This window comes from Panicum virgatum, chromosome 7N, assembly GCF_016808335.1.
Source record: "Panicum virgatum strain AP13 chromosome 7N, P.virgatum_v5, whole genome shotgun sequence".
Taxonomy (NCBI): Eukaryota; Viridiplantae; Streptophyta; class Magnoliopsida; order Poales; family Poaceae; genus Panicum; species Panicum virgatum.
The window spans coordinates 25776408-25796502 of NC_053151.1; the positions used below are offsets into that span (position 1 = coordinate 25776408).

At 50.2% G+C, this 20095-nt stretch overlaps 1 protein-coding gene and 1 pseudogene across 1 annotated transcript; both read left to right on the plus strand.

The window, feature by feature from the left end:
• The first annotated feature begins 528 nt into the window (after positions 1 to 528).
• On the plus strand, positions 529 to 5102 carry LOC120682162 (serine/threonine-protein kinase PBS1-like). The gene is made up of 5 exons (XM_039963931.1): positions 529 to 908; positions 1346 to 1551; positions 1941 to 2130; positions 3437 to 3828; positions 4333 to 5102. Exons 1-5 carry the CDS (start codon positions 737 to 739, stop codon positions 4807 to 4809), a joined length of 1437 nt encoding a protein of 478 aa, XP_039819865.1. The 5' UTR covers positions 529 to 736; the 3' UTR covers positions 4810 to 5102.
• Positions 5103 to 16474: 11372 nt separating this feature from the next.
• LOC120682313 lies at positions 16475 to 19616 on the plus strand (annotated as a pseudogene).
• Positions 19617 to 20095: the final 479 nt, after the last annotated feature.

Here is a 20095-nt window from a genome sequence, read left to right on the forward strand (position 1 = left end):
TGCTAATACCAGTCAACCGGGCAATTAAATTAATCGGCACACAATCAGGAGTAGTAGTACGGGTGAGTGAATGAGCCGACATCTGATTTGGACTTGGCCGCTCCATCTGCAAGTTGCCAACCAGCAGCTTGCTGCTGAAACCACCAAGTGCCAGTATTTTATTTACTGCGAGGTTTCATTCGTTTAAATTTTAAAACTTCGGCACTGTGAAAAAAATTCACTCATAATACTGCTATTATTCTTAACTTCGCCGCGTGAAAAAATAAATATTTTCACGGCAATGCGGGAAGCACGTGCGCGCGGGATAACTATCTGAGGGGGCGGGGAAAGATATTTTTCTCCAACCGGGGGCCGCCGAGATCACACGATAATCCACGGAAAATCGCCCCAAAATGACAGTGAAGTCGCTCCTAATACCTCCCGTTCCCGTCCCACGCCACTCCACGCCTTCCCGTTCCCGTCCTACCAACCCCCCACCCCCCTGCTCAAAAAAAAAAACCCCCACCCCCGCAGCCCCCGCCTGCTATAAGCAACAGCAGCAGCAGCCGGAGCCGAGCCGACGCCACCGCCCCCCACCTCCTCCCCTCCCCTCCCACCGCGTCTCCCCGATCCGCGCCGCCCTCGCCGACCCGGAGCCCGGCGGATGGTCGGCGCGGGAATGCGGGTTCCTCGCGCGGCGATTGATTGATCGATCGATTCTGTGGTGGTGGTGGTGGTAGTCGCGCGCCTGGCGGCGATGGGCTGCTTCCCGTGCTTCGGCCCGGCGCGCGAGGAGGAGCTCGAGTACTACGGCGCCAAGGGCGGCGGCAATGGCAGTGCGGCCGGGTGGGCGGCCGCGTCCTCGTCCGCCGCCGCTGGCGGGGGCGGCGCGGAGGCGGCGGCGCTGTGCGCCGAGAGGATCCCTGCAGGTGCGTGTGCCGCGTCCACGCGCCCCCTTCTCCCCCTCCCGGATCGGTCGCTTGGCTTGTTGGTGGGATCGGAATCGGATCCGTGCTGCGGGGCTTTGGCGCTCGGGCTAGTCTCCTCGTGTCGTGGTGGTTGGGTCGGTCGCTCCGTTGATACGAACGTACCGGCCGACGCTTGCGGGCGGGCGTGGGTGCGATCGAGGGAAATGACGGGAGCGATGGTGCGAGGCGGCGTATCCTTGGGATCTTCCAGTATTAGAAGGGGGGAAGCGTATCGGCTTCTATTGTATCGCCAAATTCAGAAACTCTACCTGATGATGACCCCATTGATTAGTAGCTGGGCTATTGTTTTTTTTTCCCGTGATGATTGGTGTAGTAGCTTGCTTTTGCATGACTGTATCTTGACCTGCTTGACCATGTCGAACAATGCATATGCGCAGGGGCAGACAAGTCGCGGGCCAAAGGCAATGCCGGCTCGAAGAAGGAGCTCGCGGTTCTCAAGGACGCCAACGGCAATGCCATCTCCGCGCAGACCTTCACCTTCCGCCAGCTTGCAGCCGCGACGAAGAACTTCAGGGATGAATGCTTCATTGGGGAGGGAGGGTTCGGCCGCGTTTACAAGGGCCGTCTGGACGGCACAGGCCAGGTAATGCACTTTGTCGGCAAAGCAGGGTGTCGACTTTTCTTCGTCTCTTGCTGCTGGGCTGGTACAAAAGTGGCTTAGTTGTACCAATGGCAACATTGATCTGTCTAGGACATTCAAGAAAAAGCAGTGTTTGCACATGAGTGGTGGATGACCACAGGCACAAAAAATTCCATGTTCACTTGTAGCTGATCAAACTTACACTGGCCTGATAATTGAGGGCAGTGTGTACTGTTCAGTAGGTCCCCTTTTAATTTCACAAGATGAATGATATGAAACAAACAAACAAGTGATACATGGCATTTGCTTTATATGCAACTAATTGAAACCCTGGTCTTTGAGATGAGGCACAACATTTGTATTTTGCTGAAATACTGATGCATCTGTTACAGGTTGTTGCTATCAAACAGCTTAATAGGGATGGTAATCAAGGAAACAAAGAATTTCTAGTGGAAGTTCTCATGCTCAGCTTGCTTCATCATCAAAACCTTGTCAGTTTGGTTGGCTATTGTGCTGATGGAGATCAACGCCTTCTCGTGTATGAATACATGCCACTTGGATCATTGGAAGACCATCTGCATGGTAAGACTGTTCTTTACTTTTGTATATTTGTCTCTGCATGTTAGTGCTTGTTAAGTTTCCTGTTGATATTTATTTGCTGGTACTGTGGCGCTCAGTGCTACAATGCATGATAGTACTTGTTTTTCACATGCTTGTTGGAGTACATGCTGTCGATCTGCCATGCTGTCTGCCCCCATCTATCTGCCAATGCGTTTCATTTTGTCCATGTGCATTTATGCATATGTCCATGATTGTGAGACACTTTTCTCATCCATGTCCTTTTTTTCGATGTGGGCACCACCCATTTCCATTACAGCAACGGAAAAACAGTCATCCATGTCCTTTTGTCCATGCAGCAGTACATATGTGCATAGTAGCCAATAGGTTTTTTCCAATAGTCAATCACGGTTCTGCCTTTCTATTTTCTCAGTGTTGCCTAATTAAAGTCGGATGGACTTTTCATATTTGCATCTTGACTCTGGGCACAGTACGATTAAATCTAGTTTACATCAACCAGTTGACATATGACTTTAGCTACTCTGGAGAAATCTCTGTACAGAGTAAATACTTCAGCTATATCTATTTTTTTCGAATTCCTGTACAGATTTGGAGATGAAACTTTAGTTGTTCACTTATGTGACTATAGTATTGGTGGCACATCCTTATTGTTCGTGTGACTGAAAATGTGTGTAAGAAAATGATCTTTGTTTAGGTTCATTTTTTGTTGCTAAGGTATAGCCTATTTAATTTCCCCACTTTACAATTCCTTAGATTGGAATGCAGATACTGTTATGTAACAATTATGTTATAGTTAATTTAATTATTTGAATAAAAGGATCATGTATGTTACTGGGTTGATGAATAGAATGCGCCTTATGTGAGAAAAGAGTAATATCTAGTCAGTCATAGAAGTGATCGGGACCTAGCAAAGAAGCAGACTGCTGACACGAGTAGTATCCCAATTTAATATTTCTCCTGAGCTTGCTATGCTCTGGCAATTTTTTTCCCACAAAGGGCATTTGAACTGTATCCCGTGACATAGTAGAGTGATACAACTATGCGCTGAGAACATTTCCTTTGGAGCATTTTAACTTTCCTTTATCTCTTTGTCGGTCAATATAGGGAACAGGAAGTCAGGAACCAATGATCTTCCAATGTTTAAGTAGTGCAAATTTGCAGTTTGTAGAAAATCAGCTGAGAAATTCATTCATATTATATACACTTTTTTGACTTTACTCCAATCAAATAAGTGTGAATGTCTAGCAATACTAATACTATCAGCAGTGGCATATTTTCCATTTCTGAATTAACTTAGCACTTAATGCAGATCTCCCTCCTGGCAAGGAGCCCTTGGATTGGAACACTAGGATGAAAATTGCAGCAGGTGCTGCTAAAGGGCTGGAGTACCTTCATGACAAGGCACAGCCACCAGTTATATACAGGGACTTCAAGTCATCAAATATTCTATTGGGAGAGGGGTTCCATGCCAAGCTATCCGACTTTGGTCTTGCTAAGTTGGGTCCTGTTGGTGATAAGTCTCACGTTTCAACACGTGTTATGGGAACATATGGTTATTGTGCCCCTGAATATGCTATGACAGGACAACTTACAGTTAAGTCAGATGTTTATAGCTTTGGAGTTGTCTTGCTTGAATTGATTACTGGCCGGAAGGCCATTGACAGCACTAGACCAACCGCAGAGCAAAACCTTGTTTCATGGGTAAGTTTGTTCAATTTGTTCATAAATCATTTGTCAATATTTTTTGGCCAGGGTATCCAGTATCTGAAGTTTCTGAATGTCAAGATATTGAATACAATTATTTTGTTGACATTTATATCTCAGTGTCTTCTAAGGATTTGGTTGACAAATGGATATGTAATTTTGATGGGAAACTGGGAAGTTTGTTTGTAGTTTAGGCAGAAATTATGATAGTTCTTTGACTGTGATAATGGTCTTCATTGATATGTTGAAGTATTGGATCTGATTGTGACAGAAACTATGTCAGATTCTTCTTTAGTTCTTTTTTCTTTGAAAAATTGTACACATACAGATGCAATGTCCATGCTAGGTTGCTTAGATAAGTATATGCATACAAGTATATAGTACATCTAGGAAGAGAATGAGCATTTGATATCATTGTACACTGATCAATGGTTATCTTCGATATGCTTATTTGGATTAATTAATTGCATGTAATGAAGCTAACTCTTTGTACATTGGCAGGCACGGCCTCTTTTCAATGACAGGCGGAAGCTCCCAAAGATGGCTGACCCAGGGCTGGAGGGGCGATTCCCTACGCGTGGACTTTACCAGGCACTTGCGGTGGCATCAATGTGCATCCAGTCTGAGGCTGCGTCCCGCCCACTCATTGCCGACGTTGTGACTGCTCTTTCCTACCTTGCGAACCAGATTTATGATCCTAGTCCAGCCAACACCACCAAGAAGGGCAGCGGCGACCAGAGGAGCAGGGTCGGCGACAGCGAAAGGGTGGTTTCCAGGAATGAGGACACAGGCAGCTCTGGCCATAGGTCTCCGAGCAAGGACCGGGACGACTCTCCCAGGGAGCATGCCACGGGGACCGCGAACAAGGGCCTGGAAAGGGAGAGGATGGTGGCCGAGGCAAAGATGTGGGGCGAGAACTGGCGGGAGAAGCGGCGTGCCACTCAGGGTAGCCTGGATTCTCCGAAAGGAGGTGGGTAACGCCACTCATCAAGGGCTGTTTTGCCTGTGCGTGTCCTCTGTCTCAGACGGTGTTTTTGCCTTTGTGTGGTTGGTTATGAAGAAGACAGAATTGGGTTTCTGGTGTTGTTAGGTGTACATTCGTAGGGGTAAAACAAAACAAAAACGTGGGTGAAAAAAGCACAGAAGGGAAGCATTGGGTGCTTTGCTCTGGATGTGGTCTGAGTCGTGCCTGTAAATTCTCGGAAAATTTTGCAACGGTGGAGGGCAAGTGTGAACCTCATTCTGTCGCATCTTACTACTGTTTGCGTACAGTGGTTCTGTAATTCTTTTGGAAAAGTTTTGGTAGGCTCAGTCCGCTCTGATCAAAGTGGGCTAGCTTCGCACCACTTTGATCCCTTTTTCGAAAAACGCATCACTTTGATCCTGATTCCTGAAGTGCCTTTTTGCTCCCTGCTGTTTTTTTTTCTCATCGAGAGAATTCGTGGAGTATGTTTTCTTTTCGTCAAGGGCTGTGTTTTCCTTTCTTGGATGCTAGGATCAGGATGGCTCGTCATGTTCTCATCGTGTCTACTCCTAACATACTCGTTCTGTGTTTGTGATTCGTGTGGAAGTTGTTTTAGGGCCCTGGTTTTCTTTTATCGCAGACACTTACAAATCATGCGCTATAATCATATGAAATTCCAGCACGATGCAACTTACAAACAGCATACGCACTGCCATTGCTACTTATTCACCGAGCAGAAATTGAGTGCCTGCCTATACAACGTAATACCACGGCAATTTGGTGTGTTGAGATCCACCGTGCCGTGTTCGTCGCTCGTCAGTCAGGAGAAAGACTCAGAGGCCCTGGGCGCGGCAGCACGTTCGTCGGCTGCGCTCCCTGGCGTCCACGTCGCCGGCGTCGGCGACGAAGCCCAGGGCTCGGGCGATGCACCCCAGAAGGCCACCGAGCTCGCCGTTCGCTGCTGCACGTGCTCCTCAACGGCCTCCGCTGTAACACATGCCTCGCAGACAGTCCGCTCTGGGGCGGCGGACGGTCCGCCCAGGCGACGCCCAGATATTTATCTGGATGGATGTGAGACTCGCCTGTCATTCCTCCTCCTCCTCACTTCGACCAGTGACGAGCGGAGCTCGTCCGCTCGCCCCGTCGTCGCCCTCCTTCCGTCGATCTCCCTCCTCCGGCCACCACACCTCGATTCCTTGTGCGAGCATCGTCCCCAGCACCTCCTCCACCTTCCCCAACCTCCAGCCCGGCTTCTCCCGGCCGGAATCGCCCCAATCGCCGCCGGAAACCATTGGAGCCCGCTTGAAGCTTGCTCCACCGTCGATCCGCTTCTCTAGTCATCCTCCACCCGAACCGACCGCGGGAATGGATTCGTGGTGAGTTCCTTGTGCTCCCCGGCCTTTTCCCCTTCCATTGTGCGCCGCCGGCGCCGGTGAACGGCCGCCGCCCCTACCGCCGCCGCCGCGCTTGCTGCCGCCTGTTGTGCGGTGTCCAGGGATATGAGTCGCGGACGGTCCGCCTAGGAGGGCGCGGACAGTCCGCCGGTCAGTTTAGAAGTTGTCCAGAGACGATGTTGTCTCTGGTGGTTTCACAAATTGTACAGCGGACGGTCCGCTATTGGAGAGCGGACAGTCCGCCGTAGGGATCGAAGTTTGTCCAGAGACGAAATTGTCTGGTGGGGTTCGCAGGGGTGAACTGCGGATGGTCCGCCAAGGAGGGCCGGACAGTCCGCCGTAGAGTCTAGGATTTTGTCCAGAGACGTTGTCGTCTCTGGTGAATTGGCAGAATTATTTCAGGACACCCGGATGTCGACTTCTGTCCCTGCTGCGTTAAGTTCATCCGTCGTGATGTAGAGGGATGGGAGGTTGTGGAGCTCGACACCTAGTTAGGGGACTTCTCGTTGAACATTTGTGGTAGATGTAGGCTTTTTACAACTGATCGAACTCTAGATTCGGTAATGTAAAGTTTGTGAATTATACAGGTATTTCAACTTGGTTTGAAAAACTTATGGCAGAATCTCGTGTATAACGTTGTAATTTAAAATATGTGTCGTGCTTGTACCATCTGCACCCACCTTTACGTGGGACTATCGGTGTTATTTAGATCGGGACGTGGGTTGAGAAAGAATCGCCAAATTAAGCCATTAAGCTAATGTGCCCGATTTGTTCAAATGACAGCAATTACGCTTAATTAGAGTTTTAATTTGGCGGTTCTGTCATAGCTGGTATCAGAGCCGAACCGCACAGAGGGTGGTACGGGCATGACTAATTTCAAAGTTTTTCAATAGTATAAAAATTTTTATTAGAAAGAACGTAGGGCGAGCATGCATCTCATGTCATAGTGTTTTTGAGATTTTTCCGTAGAAGTTGATGGGGGTGTGAGTTTAGGATCTTAAGGACCTTTGTAGGTGACGTTCGGGTCGTAAGATTTTATAGGCGCGGCGCGAATGTGTTGTGAAAACGTGTCGGTCGAACCGGAGAGCACTGTCTGGCAGTTCAAATGTGTTGCGCGGACAGTCCGATCATGACACGCGGACGGTCCGCCGTCCATTAAGGAAAAATCACACAGAACCATTCGAAACTGAGTTGGGTTGACATTTTGTAAACCGGACGGTCCGCAGACGCTCAGCGGACGGTCCGGTTAGTTGGATTCTTGTAAAGCGGACTGTCCGCCCTGGTATACCGGATGGTCCGCCATACATTTTTCGGCTGGACCAGGGCAGATCGGTCAGACCAACTGGTTGAGCCGATCGAACCTCCTGGCCCCGCCTGCAAGCATTACACTCAATTGCTTTTAAAAGCTATACATTCTGCAATGTGTCATGTATTGAAAGATTAGTTACTATCAGGATTGTTTTAATTAACCCGGATGATGGAACTAATCTTGTCATGGTTAAATGCAGAATGGCAGCACCCCGAACCCTCCTGATTTGGCCCAGGCCATTGCGGCCATGTTCACCGGACGCGACGAGCAGACGGCACTCCTTCGGGAGATTGTTGAGCAAGGCAGAGCGCAGCGGCATGAGCATCACCACCAGCCAGCTGTCCCTGGGTATGAGCAGTTTCTGAACACCCAGCCACCGCTCTTCCATAAGGCGGATGAGCCACTGGAAGCAGACAGCTGGCTCCGGACCATCGAGTCCAAGTTCACCCTGCACCCGTACAATGATGGGGACAAGGCAGGATTTGCAGCCCAGCAACTCAAGGGTCCCACACGCACTTGGTGGGACAATCACATGGCCATATTCCCCGAGGGCACTCGGTTCACCTGGGCCCAGTTTAAGGAAGCATTCAGGGCGCATCTCGTTCCAGCGGGAGTGATCAGGAGGAAGCTCACGGAGTTCTTGGCCCTAAAGTAGGGCAACAACAGTGTGATGCAATATGCCCAGAATTTCAACACACTCTCACAGTACGCTGGGTACCACGTGGGCACGGATGAGAAGAAGCAGGCGTGTTTCAGGCAAGGGCTTAGCAGTAAGCTCCAGGATCGCCTTGTGATGTTCAAATTCAACACTTTTAGTGAGCTAGTCAATGGGGCTATCGTTCAGGAGGACGCCCACCTAGCTCATAAAGCACAAAAAAAGAGAAAATCACCGGCAGTGGGGTCTTCTAGCAGTGCTCCTCAGATGTTCCGTCTGGTGCAGTCGAGCCCACAGCGTGCCTTTTTCAGCAACAGCCACCGCAACAGTGGGGATACAGGCCCCCTCAATACACTCAGCCACAGGGGACATTCAGGCCTCCTGCCCCTCAGCAGAATGAGCAGAAAGTCTGGGTGCAGCAGCCGGGGGTGCGCCCCAATTTGTTTCCGTGTTACAACTGTGGGCAGCCGGGTCACTTTGCACGGAACTGCCCGATGCCACCAAAGCAGGGCCAGCAGTCCGTCAGCAGAGCCAGAAGCAAAATGTGGCTCATTTCAAGCCAGGGCAAGTGCACTACACCACCCTCGAGGGTATTCCTGAGGGAGCTCCAGTGATGGTGGGTACGTATTCGGTAAACGATCATCCCGTCACCATATTGTTTGACTCTGGGCATCTCATACATTCATTAGCAAGGAGTGCGCCATTAGGCTGGGATTGAAAATAGAAAACATGCCAAATCCATACAATATTCATTCGCCCGGGGGTCAATTAATTACCAACCAAATTGTCAGGCGAGTGCCTCTCCAGTTACAAGGAAAAGGATTTATAGCACATCTTATAGTACTCCCAACTCAAAGAGTGGATATTATACTTGGCATGAACTGGATGAAGGAACAAGGAGTTCTTTTAGACACTAATGCACATTCTGTGCACATAAAACCTTCTGACCAGGGGTTTATGACCTTATCTTTAAGGAACCTTGAGTCAACCACTTCCACTGTGAATCACACTGAGGGCAAGGTTTTGGCTGACATACCAGTGGTGTGTGAGTACCCGGATGTTTTTCCGGAGGATTTACCCGGGATGCCACCGGATCGTAACGTGGAATTTGCCATTGAATTGCAACCGGGAATGGTACCGATCTCCAGAAGACCTTATCGTATGCCACCAAATGAACTAGCTGAGTTAAAGAAGCAGCTGCAGGAATTACTTGATAAGGGGTACATCCATCCTAGCACTTCACCTTGGGGCTGTCCTGCACTCTTTGTTAAAAAGAAAGATCAAAGCCTCAGGTTGTGTGTGGACTATAGACTTTTGAATGCCGTCACAATCAAGAATAAATACCCACTTCCCCGGATCGACATTCTATTTGATCAGCTATTCGGGGCCAAGATATTTTCAAAAATTGACCTCCGCTCTGGTTATTATCAGATAAAGATTAGAGTTGAGGATATTCCCAAGACGGCCTTCTCCACCAGATATGGGCTTTTTGAATATCTAGTCATGTCTTTCGGGCTAACAAATGCCCCTGCTCATTTCATGTACCTCATGAACTCAGTGTTTATGCCTGAGCTCGATAAGTTTGTCGTTATTTTCATCGACGGCATTCTTATATTTTCTAAGAATGAAGAAGAGCATGCAGATCATCTCCGCATTGTGCTTCAGCGCCTGCGGGAACACAAGCTGTATGCCAAATTCAGCAAATGTGATATTTGGCTCAAGGAAGTCTAGTTCTTGGGCCACATCATCTTAGACAAAGGGATTTCTATTGATCCTAGCAAGATTCAGGATGTCCTGAATTGGCAGGCTCCTACCTCTGTTCCCGAGATTTGAAGTTTTCTTGGGCTAGCAGGATATTATCGCCGGTTTGTACCGGACTTTTCCAAAATTGCTAGGCCCATGAAAGAACTGCTTAAGAAAGGGGTGAAATTTGTTTGGGGTAACCAGTGTGATCAGGCTTTCCAGACTTTGAGAAAGCTTTTAACGTCGGCCCCTGTTCTGGCTCAGTCAGATATCACTCGACCCTTCTATGTTTATTGTGATGCATCAGGTATGAGTCTTGGCCGCATTCTCATTTCTGTCTTTGGCTTAGCCAAGTATTACTCTGGCCTTGATGTTTGTGTGTAATGCGTTAGGTACGGGCCTCGGCTGCGTCCTTATGCAAGATCAGCGGGTGATTGCTTATGCTTCCAGAGCACTTAGGCGACACGAAGAGAATTATGCCACTCATGATTTGGAATTAGCAGCAGTGGTACATGCACTAAAGATCTGGCGCCATTATCTTTTGGGTAATCCTGTGCATATATACTCCGATCACAAGAGCCTCAAGTATATCTTCACTCAGAATGAGCTGAACTTGCACCAAAGACGGTGGTTGGAATTGATTAAGGATTATGATCTGGAAATTCATTATCACCCGGGTAAGGCCAATGTTGTGGCAGATGCATTGAGCAGAAAGGCGAGTTGCAACTGCATCTCAGCAATACCTATGCATGCAACTCTATGCCAATAGATGGATAAGTTGAATCTGGCTATAGTAGCTGAGGATACACTTACCAATATTACCCTCACTCTAACACTGCGGGATCAAATTATTGCTGCTCAGAGAAATAATATTGGCATGGAAAAGATTAGGCAAAGGCTTAGGGAAAGTGACCCTCGTGTGGCATGTTTTCAGCTTGATGGCGAGGGTGTGTTATGGTTTAAGAACCGGTTGGTAGTACCTAAGGATTTGGAACTTTGAAAGCAGATTTTTGATGAGGCTCATCTCTCTAGGTACTCAATTCACCCGAGCGGTAATAAAATATACCAAGATCTGAAACAACGATTTTGGTGGACAAGAATGAAGCGGGAAATCGCGAAATATGTGTCTGAGTGTGACACCTGTCGGAGGGTTAAGGCGAGCCACTTGAGACCAGCCGGCCCTTTGCAGCCCCTGAGTATTCCCTCCTGGAAGTGGGAGGACATCAGTATTGATTTCATTGTCGGCTTACCCAAAACCTCCAAGGGGTATGATTCGATATGAGTTATTGTGGATCGTCTCACCAAGACCGCGCATTTTCTGCCGGTAAAGCCCACACATACAGCAAATCAATATGCCCAGTTATATCTGGATCGTAATGTGAGTCTGCATGGAATTTCAAAGACAATCATTTCAGACCGAGGTGCTCAGTTCATTGTCCGGTTCTGGGAGCATTTTCACGCCGCCCTCGGCACTCAGCTCCTCTGCAGTTTGGCTTATCATCCCCAGACCGACGGTTAGACAGAAAGGATAAATCAAATATTGGAGGACATGCTTAGAGCATGTGTGCTCACCTATAATCAAAAATGGGATGAGTCCTTGCCATTGGCCGAGTTTGCTTATAACAATAGTTATCAAGAAAGCATCAAGATGGCTCTATTTGAGGCCTTATATGGACGGAAATGCAGAACGCCATTGAATTGGTCAGAAGCTGGGGAGAGAACTTTCTTTGGGCCCAATATGGTAAATGAAGCAGAAGAGCAGGTTCGGGTTATTCAGGAAAATTTGAAGATTGCCCAATCCCGACAAAAGAGTTACGCGGACAAGAAGCGTCAATCTATCATGTTTCAAGTGGGGGATCATATCTATCTACGGGTATCTCCAATGAAAGGGGTTCAACGATTCGGTGTGAAGGGAAAGCTTGCACCTCGCTATGTTCGGCCTTTTATTATTAGTGAGCAGTGTGGACCAGTGGAATACCGCCTAGAGCTTCCTGCTCACTTATCCGGGGTTCATAATATTTTCCATGTCTCTCAGCTTCGGAAATGCCTCCGTGTTCCAGAAAAGGTGATTGACATAGAAAAATTGCAACTGGAGCCCGATCTTGTCTATCCGGAGTATCCAAATAAAATTGTTGATCACAAGACCAGGGTCACTCGGAATCAAACCAGTGACTTCTATAAAGTTCAATGGAGCAATCACTCCGAGCGGGAAGCTACTTGGGAGAGGGAGGAATTTGTCCGGACTAAATGTCCGGAATTGCTACAAGTCTATCGAGGTACACACCAATTTCTAACTCTCCCTTTAACCATTCATAAATCTCGGGACGAGATTTCTTTTAGGGGGTAGGATTGTAACACCTGCCTCGCGGACAGTCCGCTCTGGGGCGGCGGACGGTCCGCCCAGGCGACGCCCAGATATTTATCTAGATGGATGTGGGACCCGCCTGTCATTCCTCCTCCTTCTCCTCACCTCGACCAGTGACGAGCGGAGCTCGTCCGCTCGCCCCGTCGTCGCCCTCCTTCCGTCGATCTCCCTCCTCCGACCACCACACCTCAATTCCTTGTGCGAGCATCGTCCGCAGCACCTCCTCCACCTTCCCCAACCCCCAGCCCGGCTTCTCCCGGCCGGAATCGCCCCAATCGCCGCCGGTCACCATTGGAGCCCGCTTGAAGCTTGTTCCACCGTCGATCCGCTTCTCTAGTCATCCTCCACCCGAACCGACCGCGGGAATGGATTTGTGGTGAGTTCCTTGTGCTCCCCGGCCTTTTTCCCCTTCCGTTGTGCGCCGCCGGCGCCGGTGAACGGCCGCCGTCGCGCTTGCTGCCGCCTGTTGTGCGGTGTCCAGGGATATGAGTCGCGGATGGTCCGCCTAGGTGGGCGCGGACAGTCCACCGGTCAGGTTAGAAGTTGTCCAGAGACGATGTTGTCTCTGGTGGTTTCGCAAATTGTATAGCGGACGGTCCACTATTGGAGAGTGGACAGTCCGCCGTAGGGATCGAAGTTTGTCCAGAGACGAAATTGTCTGGTGGGGTTCGCAGGGGTGAACTGCGGACGGTCCGCCAAGGAGGGCCGGACAGTCCGCCGAAGAGTCTAGGATTTTGTCCAGAGACGTTGTCGTCTCTGGTGAATTGGCAGAATGAACTGCGGACGGTACGCCAAGGGGGGCCGGACGGTCCGCAGTAGAGTTTAAGATCTTCCCAGAGGCGTCGTTGTCTCTGGAGGTTTGGCGTGGGTGTATTGCGGACAGTCCGCTAAGGGTGAGCGGACAGGCCGCCAGCCAGTATAGAAATTGTCCAGTGAGGTAGTTGGGTCTAGTGGGTCAACATAGTTGAACCGCGGACGGTCCGCCACTTGGGTGCGGACAGTCCGCAAAGCATTTCAGTTTGATGTGTAGTAGTTGCATCATTGAGCTGCACTTTATTATTTCATATGAATTCGTGTAGCATCCGCCGTTGAGGACGCCGTGTTTGAGGTGATTGCGGCACCGCAGGAGCAGCCGGATCAAGCACAGGAGGAGAGACGTGAGAACCCAGCCCAAGGCCCGTCTGATCCTAGTTCTGAGCAACAGCCACAAGGCAAGCCCGGTGCACATCCTATTATGTTAAATTATGACACCTATATACATAACTATTACTTGTGAATTAGGTTTAGGAATTGTTTGGAACCCTAGTTGCATGATCCCTAGGATTCCCGGAGTTATACTAGTATGTATACCTATAGAAGTGCTATGCTTAATGGGTTTCCGGTAGAAGACGAGTGATCTCTTGCACTCGCGAAATATAGGATGTTTAGAAGACGAGTAATTTCCGGATTACTCGCAAGAGATGAGATATAATTATATTCCAGTACATGAGATGTTGAATTCGATATGGAATAAATGGAGAATTGAGACCGGACGGTGTAAAAGATGAGGATGTTTAGGTATGGCAGCAGGACAGGGTTCCTGGTTGTCTTAGCCCCGTCTGTGTCGATTAAGGACCGGTCGTTGTGACAGTGCTGATCGGGGATTGAATTGTACTAACCGCATGTCGGGAGTAGGAGGTAGTCGAAACCGGTAAGCCTAGTAGCTTCGAAAGTACAGGACTCCATCTCACTTCCTAGGGTAGTCGAATCGTCGCAGAGAATTGGGGATGCATGTATTACTTTTGGTGGTCTCATGTTGAGCTCGGCTGACCATATGATGGTGGGGTGGTCCTGTAGTTCGAGGCGGGGAGAGGAAGGGTTGGTGCGTGTGGTCCGATGAGGCTTATACGTGCCGTGTTGGTTAGGTCCACCTTGCAAGGTTAAATCGGATCGATTCGCTGTGTCCCGCGGTTATGAGGGCCTTGATCTCTTTGTCGCTTCGTAGAAATGAATTTGAAATGTTAGTGACAAATGATGGAACCACTTTGAATCACTACTTTAATGCTCCAACATGTTTGTTGTAGATAGGCCAACATTAGATGAGAGTCTTTCTATATAGAACATGTGGCTAAAACATTGAAAGTAAGAATCCAACTATAGATGCTTTTTTGCAAAACAACTCACTTGCCAGAAATCCGTGCATGTCTAGATAGGGGCTATGTATACCCATGGTCGGGTAAGCCTTACTGAGTATTAGTATACTCAGGGTTTGTTGCCACAATTATTTCCGGACACCCGGATGTCGACTTCTGTCCCTGCTGCGTTAAGTTCATCCGTCGTGTTGCAGAGGGATGGGAGGTTGTGGAGCCCGACGCCTAGTTAGGGGACTTCTCGTTGATCACTTGTGGTAGATGTAGGCCTTTTACATCTGATCGAACTCTAGATTCGGTAATGTAAAGTTTGTGAATTATGCAGGTATTTTAACTTGGTTTGAAAAACTTATGGCAGAATCTCGTGTATAACGTTGTAATTTCAAATATGTGTCGTGCTTGTACCATCTGCGCTCACCTTTGCGTGGGACTATCGGTGTTCTTTCGATCGGGACGTGGGTTGAGAAAGGATCGCCAAATTAAACCATTAAGCTAATGTGCCTGATGTGTTTAAAGAACGGCCATTACGCTTAATTAGAGTTTTAATTTGGCGGTTCCGTCACATCTGCCGCCGGAGAGGCCACGGCCATGCTGGGTTCCATGGGCCGCCGCACGCCAAGCACAGATGGGTGGGTGTGCCGGTGCTCTCGAATCCGCACGCCGCTGCTCCCGAATCCGCTCGCTGGACGACGCGGCTTCAACTTTCGGGGATCGGGGAGTATTTATTTACGTGCCGCGATCTCGTTCTTTCGCCGTGTCGGACTCGGACCGGAGGCGGGATCCGCCTACTGGTCGTGCTAGTCCGAACTTGGCTCGGAGACGCGGGCTCCGGATTGATGGGCCAGCGAGCAACAGAACGCGTCGGACTCGGATGGGCGCTGCTGGATGATGGGCCAGCGAGGAAAGCAGCACTGGCCATTCAAACGGGCCGGGCCACCATGACCATGACCGCATACTTTACTACCAGGCCGGTAGTGGACATCGGTCAATCAACGCTGCTGTACCATTGCCACGTGTTCAAATCCGGCCAGTCCCTCCTCGCGCCCGGTCGGAAGAGAAGTGGGGAGGAGGGAGGGTTTTCGCCGGCGACCGCAGGCTGGCGGCCACGCGTCAAAATTCTAATTAGATTTAAAAATTAAAACTAATTTATTTTAAATTAGAAAAAATAAACTAGTACCAATTTTTTTAAAAAATATAACATATCTATCAGTGCTCTATTTGAATCTTAGTTATTCAAAAATAATAGATATAACAATAACCAACTAAATATTATTAATTATTTGAATAACTGAAAAGATCGTGCCAATTGATAGGTTACATTTTTAGAATTTTTTTGATACTCATTCATATTTTTTAATTTAAAATAAATTATTAATAATTTTTTAAAGTTTAAATTTGAATATTTTTAGTTCTGAAAACCATCTTCGAAATTATTTAAAAGACTAAATTTGTCATGTTTTAATAGTTAGATGATTTTTGTTATTTAATTTTATAGTTTAAAGTTGAAAATTAGACTTTTATGGCAGCTCAAGATTATGTTTGCGTTCGGCTGGTCTCCAGTCCTCCAGCGCTACAGTATTTCCCTCTCACATTCCTCCAACTCCAGCCTCTATCCACCAACCAGGTAACAGTGTTTTTCTCTCACACCATTCCAGCTCCAGTCTCCAACTCCAGCCTGCCGAACATGGTGAGAATTTCCCGTGCGAGTGGCGTGGTAGTCAATGACGCTTGAAGCTACGGCGGCACGCCAAACGCCGGACCTGCCGTGCCCGGCGCTGACAGCAGTCGCCGTCGCATTGATCGCCAGGTCACGAAGGATATCCCATTTCTGTATTGTTCTGGAACATTGGAATTCTTGGAGGAAGAGGAAGGTTCCTGATCGACCTTCCGTGGAACCTAGCCAGCTGATGCTATGCGAGGCGGCGCCCACCCGGCGGCGCTGGACCTTTGGACCCGGTGGATCATGGATATGCCGGGGCATAAACCCCCGGGACGCGGCGAATATTCTCTCTTTCTCCAGCCGGATCCTCTTCCGTCTTCCCCGTTTTCCCCGCGCTCTCCCCCCACCCCCCCCCCCCCCCCCCCCTTCTTTGCACGCCCAACACTCGATCCACCTGAATCCCATATACAGAGAGGTCCTGTGTATAAATAGCAGCTCGCCTCCACAAATTAGCAAGAAAAGCCCGCGCATTACAGCCCGAGCATCTTGCATAATTTGGCCGTCATCTATCTAGCTAGCGCTGACCCTTGTCTTCACCGCCGGCCGGTCCTTCATCTGACCAGGGTCAACGACGCGCCGCCGCCGGTAGCTGACAAAACGTACGTCTGGAGCTAGAGTCTGCGAGAAGGGCGATGGCTCAGCCCAAGGCCGACGTCGTCGTCGTCCCGCCGGCCGCCATGCCGGAGCCGGACATCGCCGCGGAGCTCGACGCCCTGGCGGCGCGCTCTTCGCCGTCCCCTACTACTACCCGCGGCGCCGCGCCGGTGGCGGCGAGGCCGCCGCTGGTGGTGGTCGGGCACCGCGGGAGCGGGATGAACGCGCCGGCGGCGCCGCCGGAGGACCCGCGGGCGCGGGGCGGCGACGTCAGGGAGAACACGCTCCGCTCCTTCAACGCCGCCGCCGCCGGCGGCGTCGCCTACGTCGAGTTCGACGTCCAGGTACGCGACCGGGATCATTCCGTTTCCCACCCGCGTCTCGGTCTAGCTCGCCGCGGCCGTCAACGTCCGCCGTTGACCACGCCGGTTTTCTTTTAATTCCGTTTGCCAAAAGATGTCGGACCAGTAGTCACGTCAGTCCGTCAGCACTCCGCAGGTTGTGTGTTCGATCTCTGGTCGGAACGAATTTCCGCCTGCGGGTAAAAAAACCCCTCGCCTGCCTCGTGTCCAAAGCACTGTGGAGCCCCGCTTAACTCACAAGATGACGGGCCCCGTGTACGGGTGGGGCATGGGTTCAGAGGTTTTCTTGGCCTGCTATGAGAAAGTCATTCTACCTCTCAAACAATGCCGTGGGGGCGATCTTACCCCCGCAGGTCAAGTTTTTTTTTTCTTTTAATCCAAATCCAACGGTGGGTTTGGTTTGGTTGGTTTGGTTTGGTTTGGTTTGTACACGCACCGACCGTGGCGACGGGGCGCCGCGTGTGCTGGTCCTTGGCGAGCCAGGGTGCTGACACGTGTGTGGGTGGTTGGGTCCGGTCCATTCTGCTGGCCCGGGCTTGACCGGTCCGGTCTAGAAAGATCGGTCCAGCTCTCGAGTTCTTGAGCTCCTCTGCAACAAAGAATGAAACACGGGGCGTGTTTGGTAAACCATCAAATCAAGTTTACACAAAAAGACGAACGTCCGCATGTAGTACTAAATGAAGTCTATTTGCAAAACCTTTTTAGGGATGAGTGTAACTTTCCGAGACGAATCTAATGACGGTAATTAATCGATGATTGCTACAGTGATGCTACAGTAACCATCCTCGAATCACACGGTCAAAAGCCTCATTAGATTCGTCTCGCGATTTACACGAGGGATTGTGGAGGCGGTTTTGTAATTAGACTTCATTTGATACTCTAAATTAGCGGTCAAAACGTGCTACAGTAATTCCATGAAAAAAACCAAACACGGCCACGCTGGCAGGGTTGCTAAACGTGACAGTGATGATTTTATTTAATTTGCAGGTGACCAAGGACGGCTGCCCGGTCATCTTCCACGACAACTTCATCTACACTGAGGAAAACGTAAAAGCCTATTGCCGCTTGCGTTCTGCATCATCCGGCACTCTAATTGTCTACCAAGCCGACCACAATCTAAGCATACATCTCTCAAAGATCTCATGACAAAACTGGAAGTTTCAGGGCGAGATCTCAGGGAAGCGCGTCACCGACCTCGACCTGGACTAGTTCCTCTCCTACGGGCCCCAGAGGAACCCGGACAAGGTACGGTGAACACTGAACATCCACGAACGAGGCCCTAAACGACTTGCCGAATTCAGCAACGTTGGAGCTCACCTCCGTGCTGCATTGGCTTTTGCCGAATTATTGTTCTCATCTGCAGGCCGGGAAGCCGCTGCTCCGGAAGCTCAAGGACGGGAGGATCCTCAGGTGGGAGGCGCGGTCCGAGGACGCGCTCTGCACGCTGCGCGAGGCGTTCGAGGGCGTCGACCGCCGCGTCGGCTTCAACGTCGAGCTCAAGTTCGACGACGACCTCGCCTACACGGAGGCGGCGCTCGCCGCCGCCCTGCGGGCCGTCCTCGAGGTCGTCTTCGAGCACGCCGGCGGCCGGCCCGTCATCTTCTCCAGCTTCCAGCCCGACGCCGCGCAGTTCGTCCGGAAGCTGCAGGACAAGTACCCTGTAAGCCTCGCGCTGCCTGCCACCACACGCAACGCACCATGGTTGAGCTTGAGCACACAGCAGGTTTTCGGACCATGAACAGTGGATGATGTCTGAAACCTGCCCAATTGCTATCGACCAGGTGTACTTCCTGACGAACGGCGGGACGCAGATGTACGCCGACCCGAGGCGGAACTCGCTGGAGGAGGCCGTCAGGCTGTGCGTCGCCGCCGGCCTGCAGGGGATCGTGTCGGAGGTCCGGGCGATCCTCCGGCGGCCGGCGGCGGTGGCCGAGATCAAGGAGGCCAAGCTCTCGCTCATGACCTACGGCCAGCTCAAGTGAGCGACCGATCCTTTTTTCGTCCATCCAAGAGTTGTTGCCTATTTTTGCCTAGGAGCTAGCTGAACGCATGGTCGCTGGTGTGTTTTTGCCTCTTGCAGCAACGTGCTGGAGGTGGTGTACGTGCAGCACCTGATGGGGGTGGACGGCGTGATCGTCGACCGGGTGCGGGAGATCGCCGAGGCCGTGTCGGCGTTCCCCGCCGCCGCGGGGGAGTCGGGCTCCTCCGAAGGCGGCGGCAGGTGCGAGAGGCTGGGGGCGGCGGCGGGGACGCCGAGCTTCTCCACGCCGGAGATGTCCTTTCTGCTCCGGCTCATCCCGGAGCTAGTGCAGTAGCGCGCGTGTTTCTGCCTTTCTGGCCGGGTGATGAATTTTCTGACTCGTTGTAGACTAATTACTCGTTGACTGCTTGGAACTGAAGTCAGCCCCAAATTAAAGGGGCAGATGTTCAGCCATGTCTGTGAATTCTGAGTTGACAGACACTTGGGCTGTTTGTATTTGTGATCCCTCGATCTTTACATGATTTAGAAGAAAGGGCACCAGCGGTTTTATGGTGCGATAATTTTTTTAACGAACTAAAAGAGCTGCCGATTATATTAAAAAGAAAATAAATTCAGACTAGACAAATAATAAAAAATAATATATAGACCAGTTGTATTGGGATCTCAACTCACACCGCATCATGACAATTTAACTCTGAAAAAATGCCAACCGGTTGGATTGGGACAGGCCACATCACTCCACACGACAATAGCACTCCACTCCATAGTGGCAACAAGATCCAAGTCTAAACGCAGTGCTCACCAGCATTCACACTTGTTGGAGATCCACCGCCGAAACCTCCTGCTGTGACCCAACGTCACGAAGGACTTTAGAGAAAACCAGACCCCACCGCATCAAGAAGGCCACCGACATGCAGCATCCATGGCCAAAGTGTCACTGCAACACCACGCTCACTTGATAGGGTGAAAAACATCAGATCTAAACCTCTCGCAGGCTGCCTCGTAGTCACCACATGAAAGCATAAACGCATGGAGACCTCATAACTCC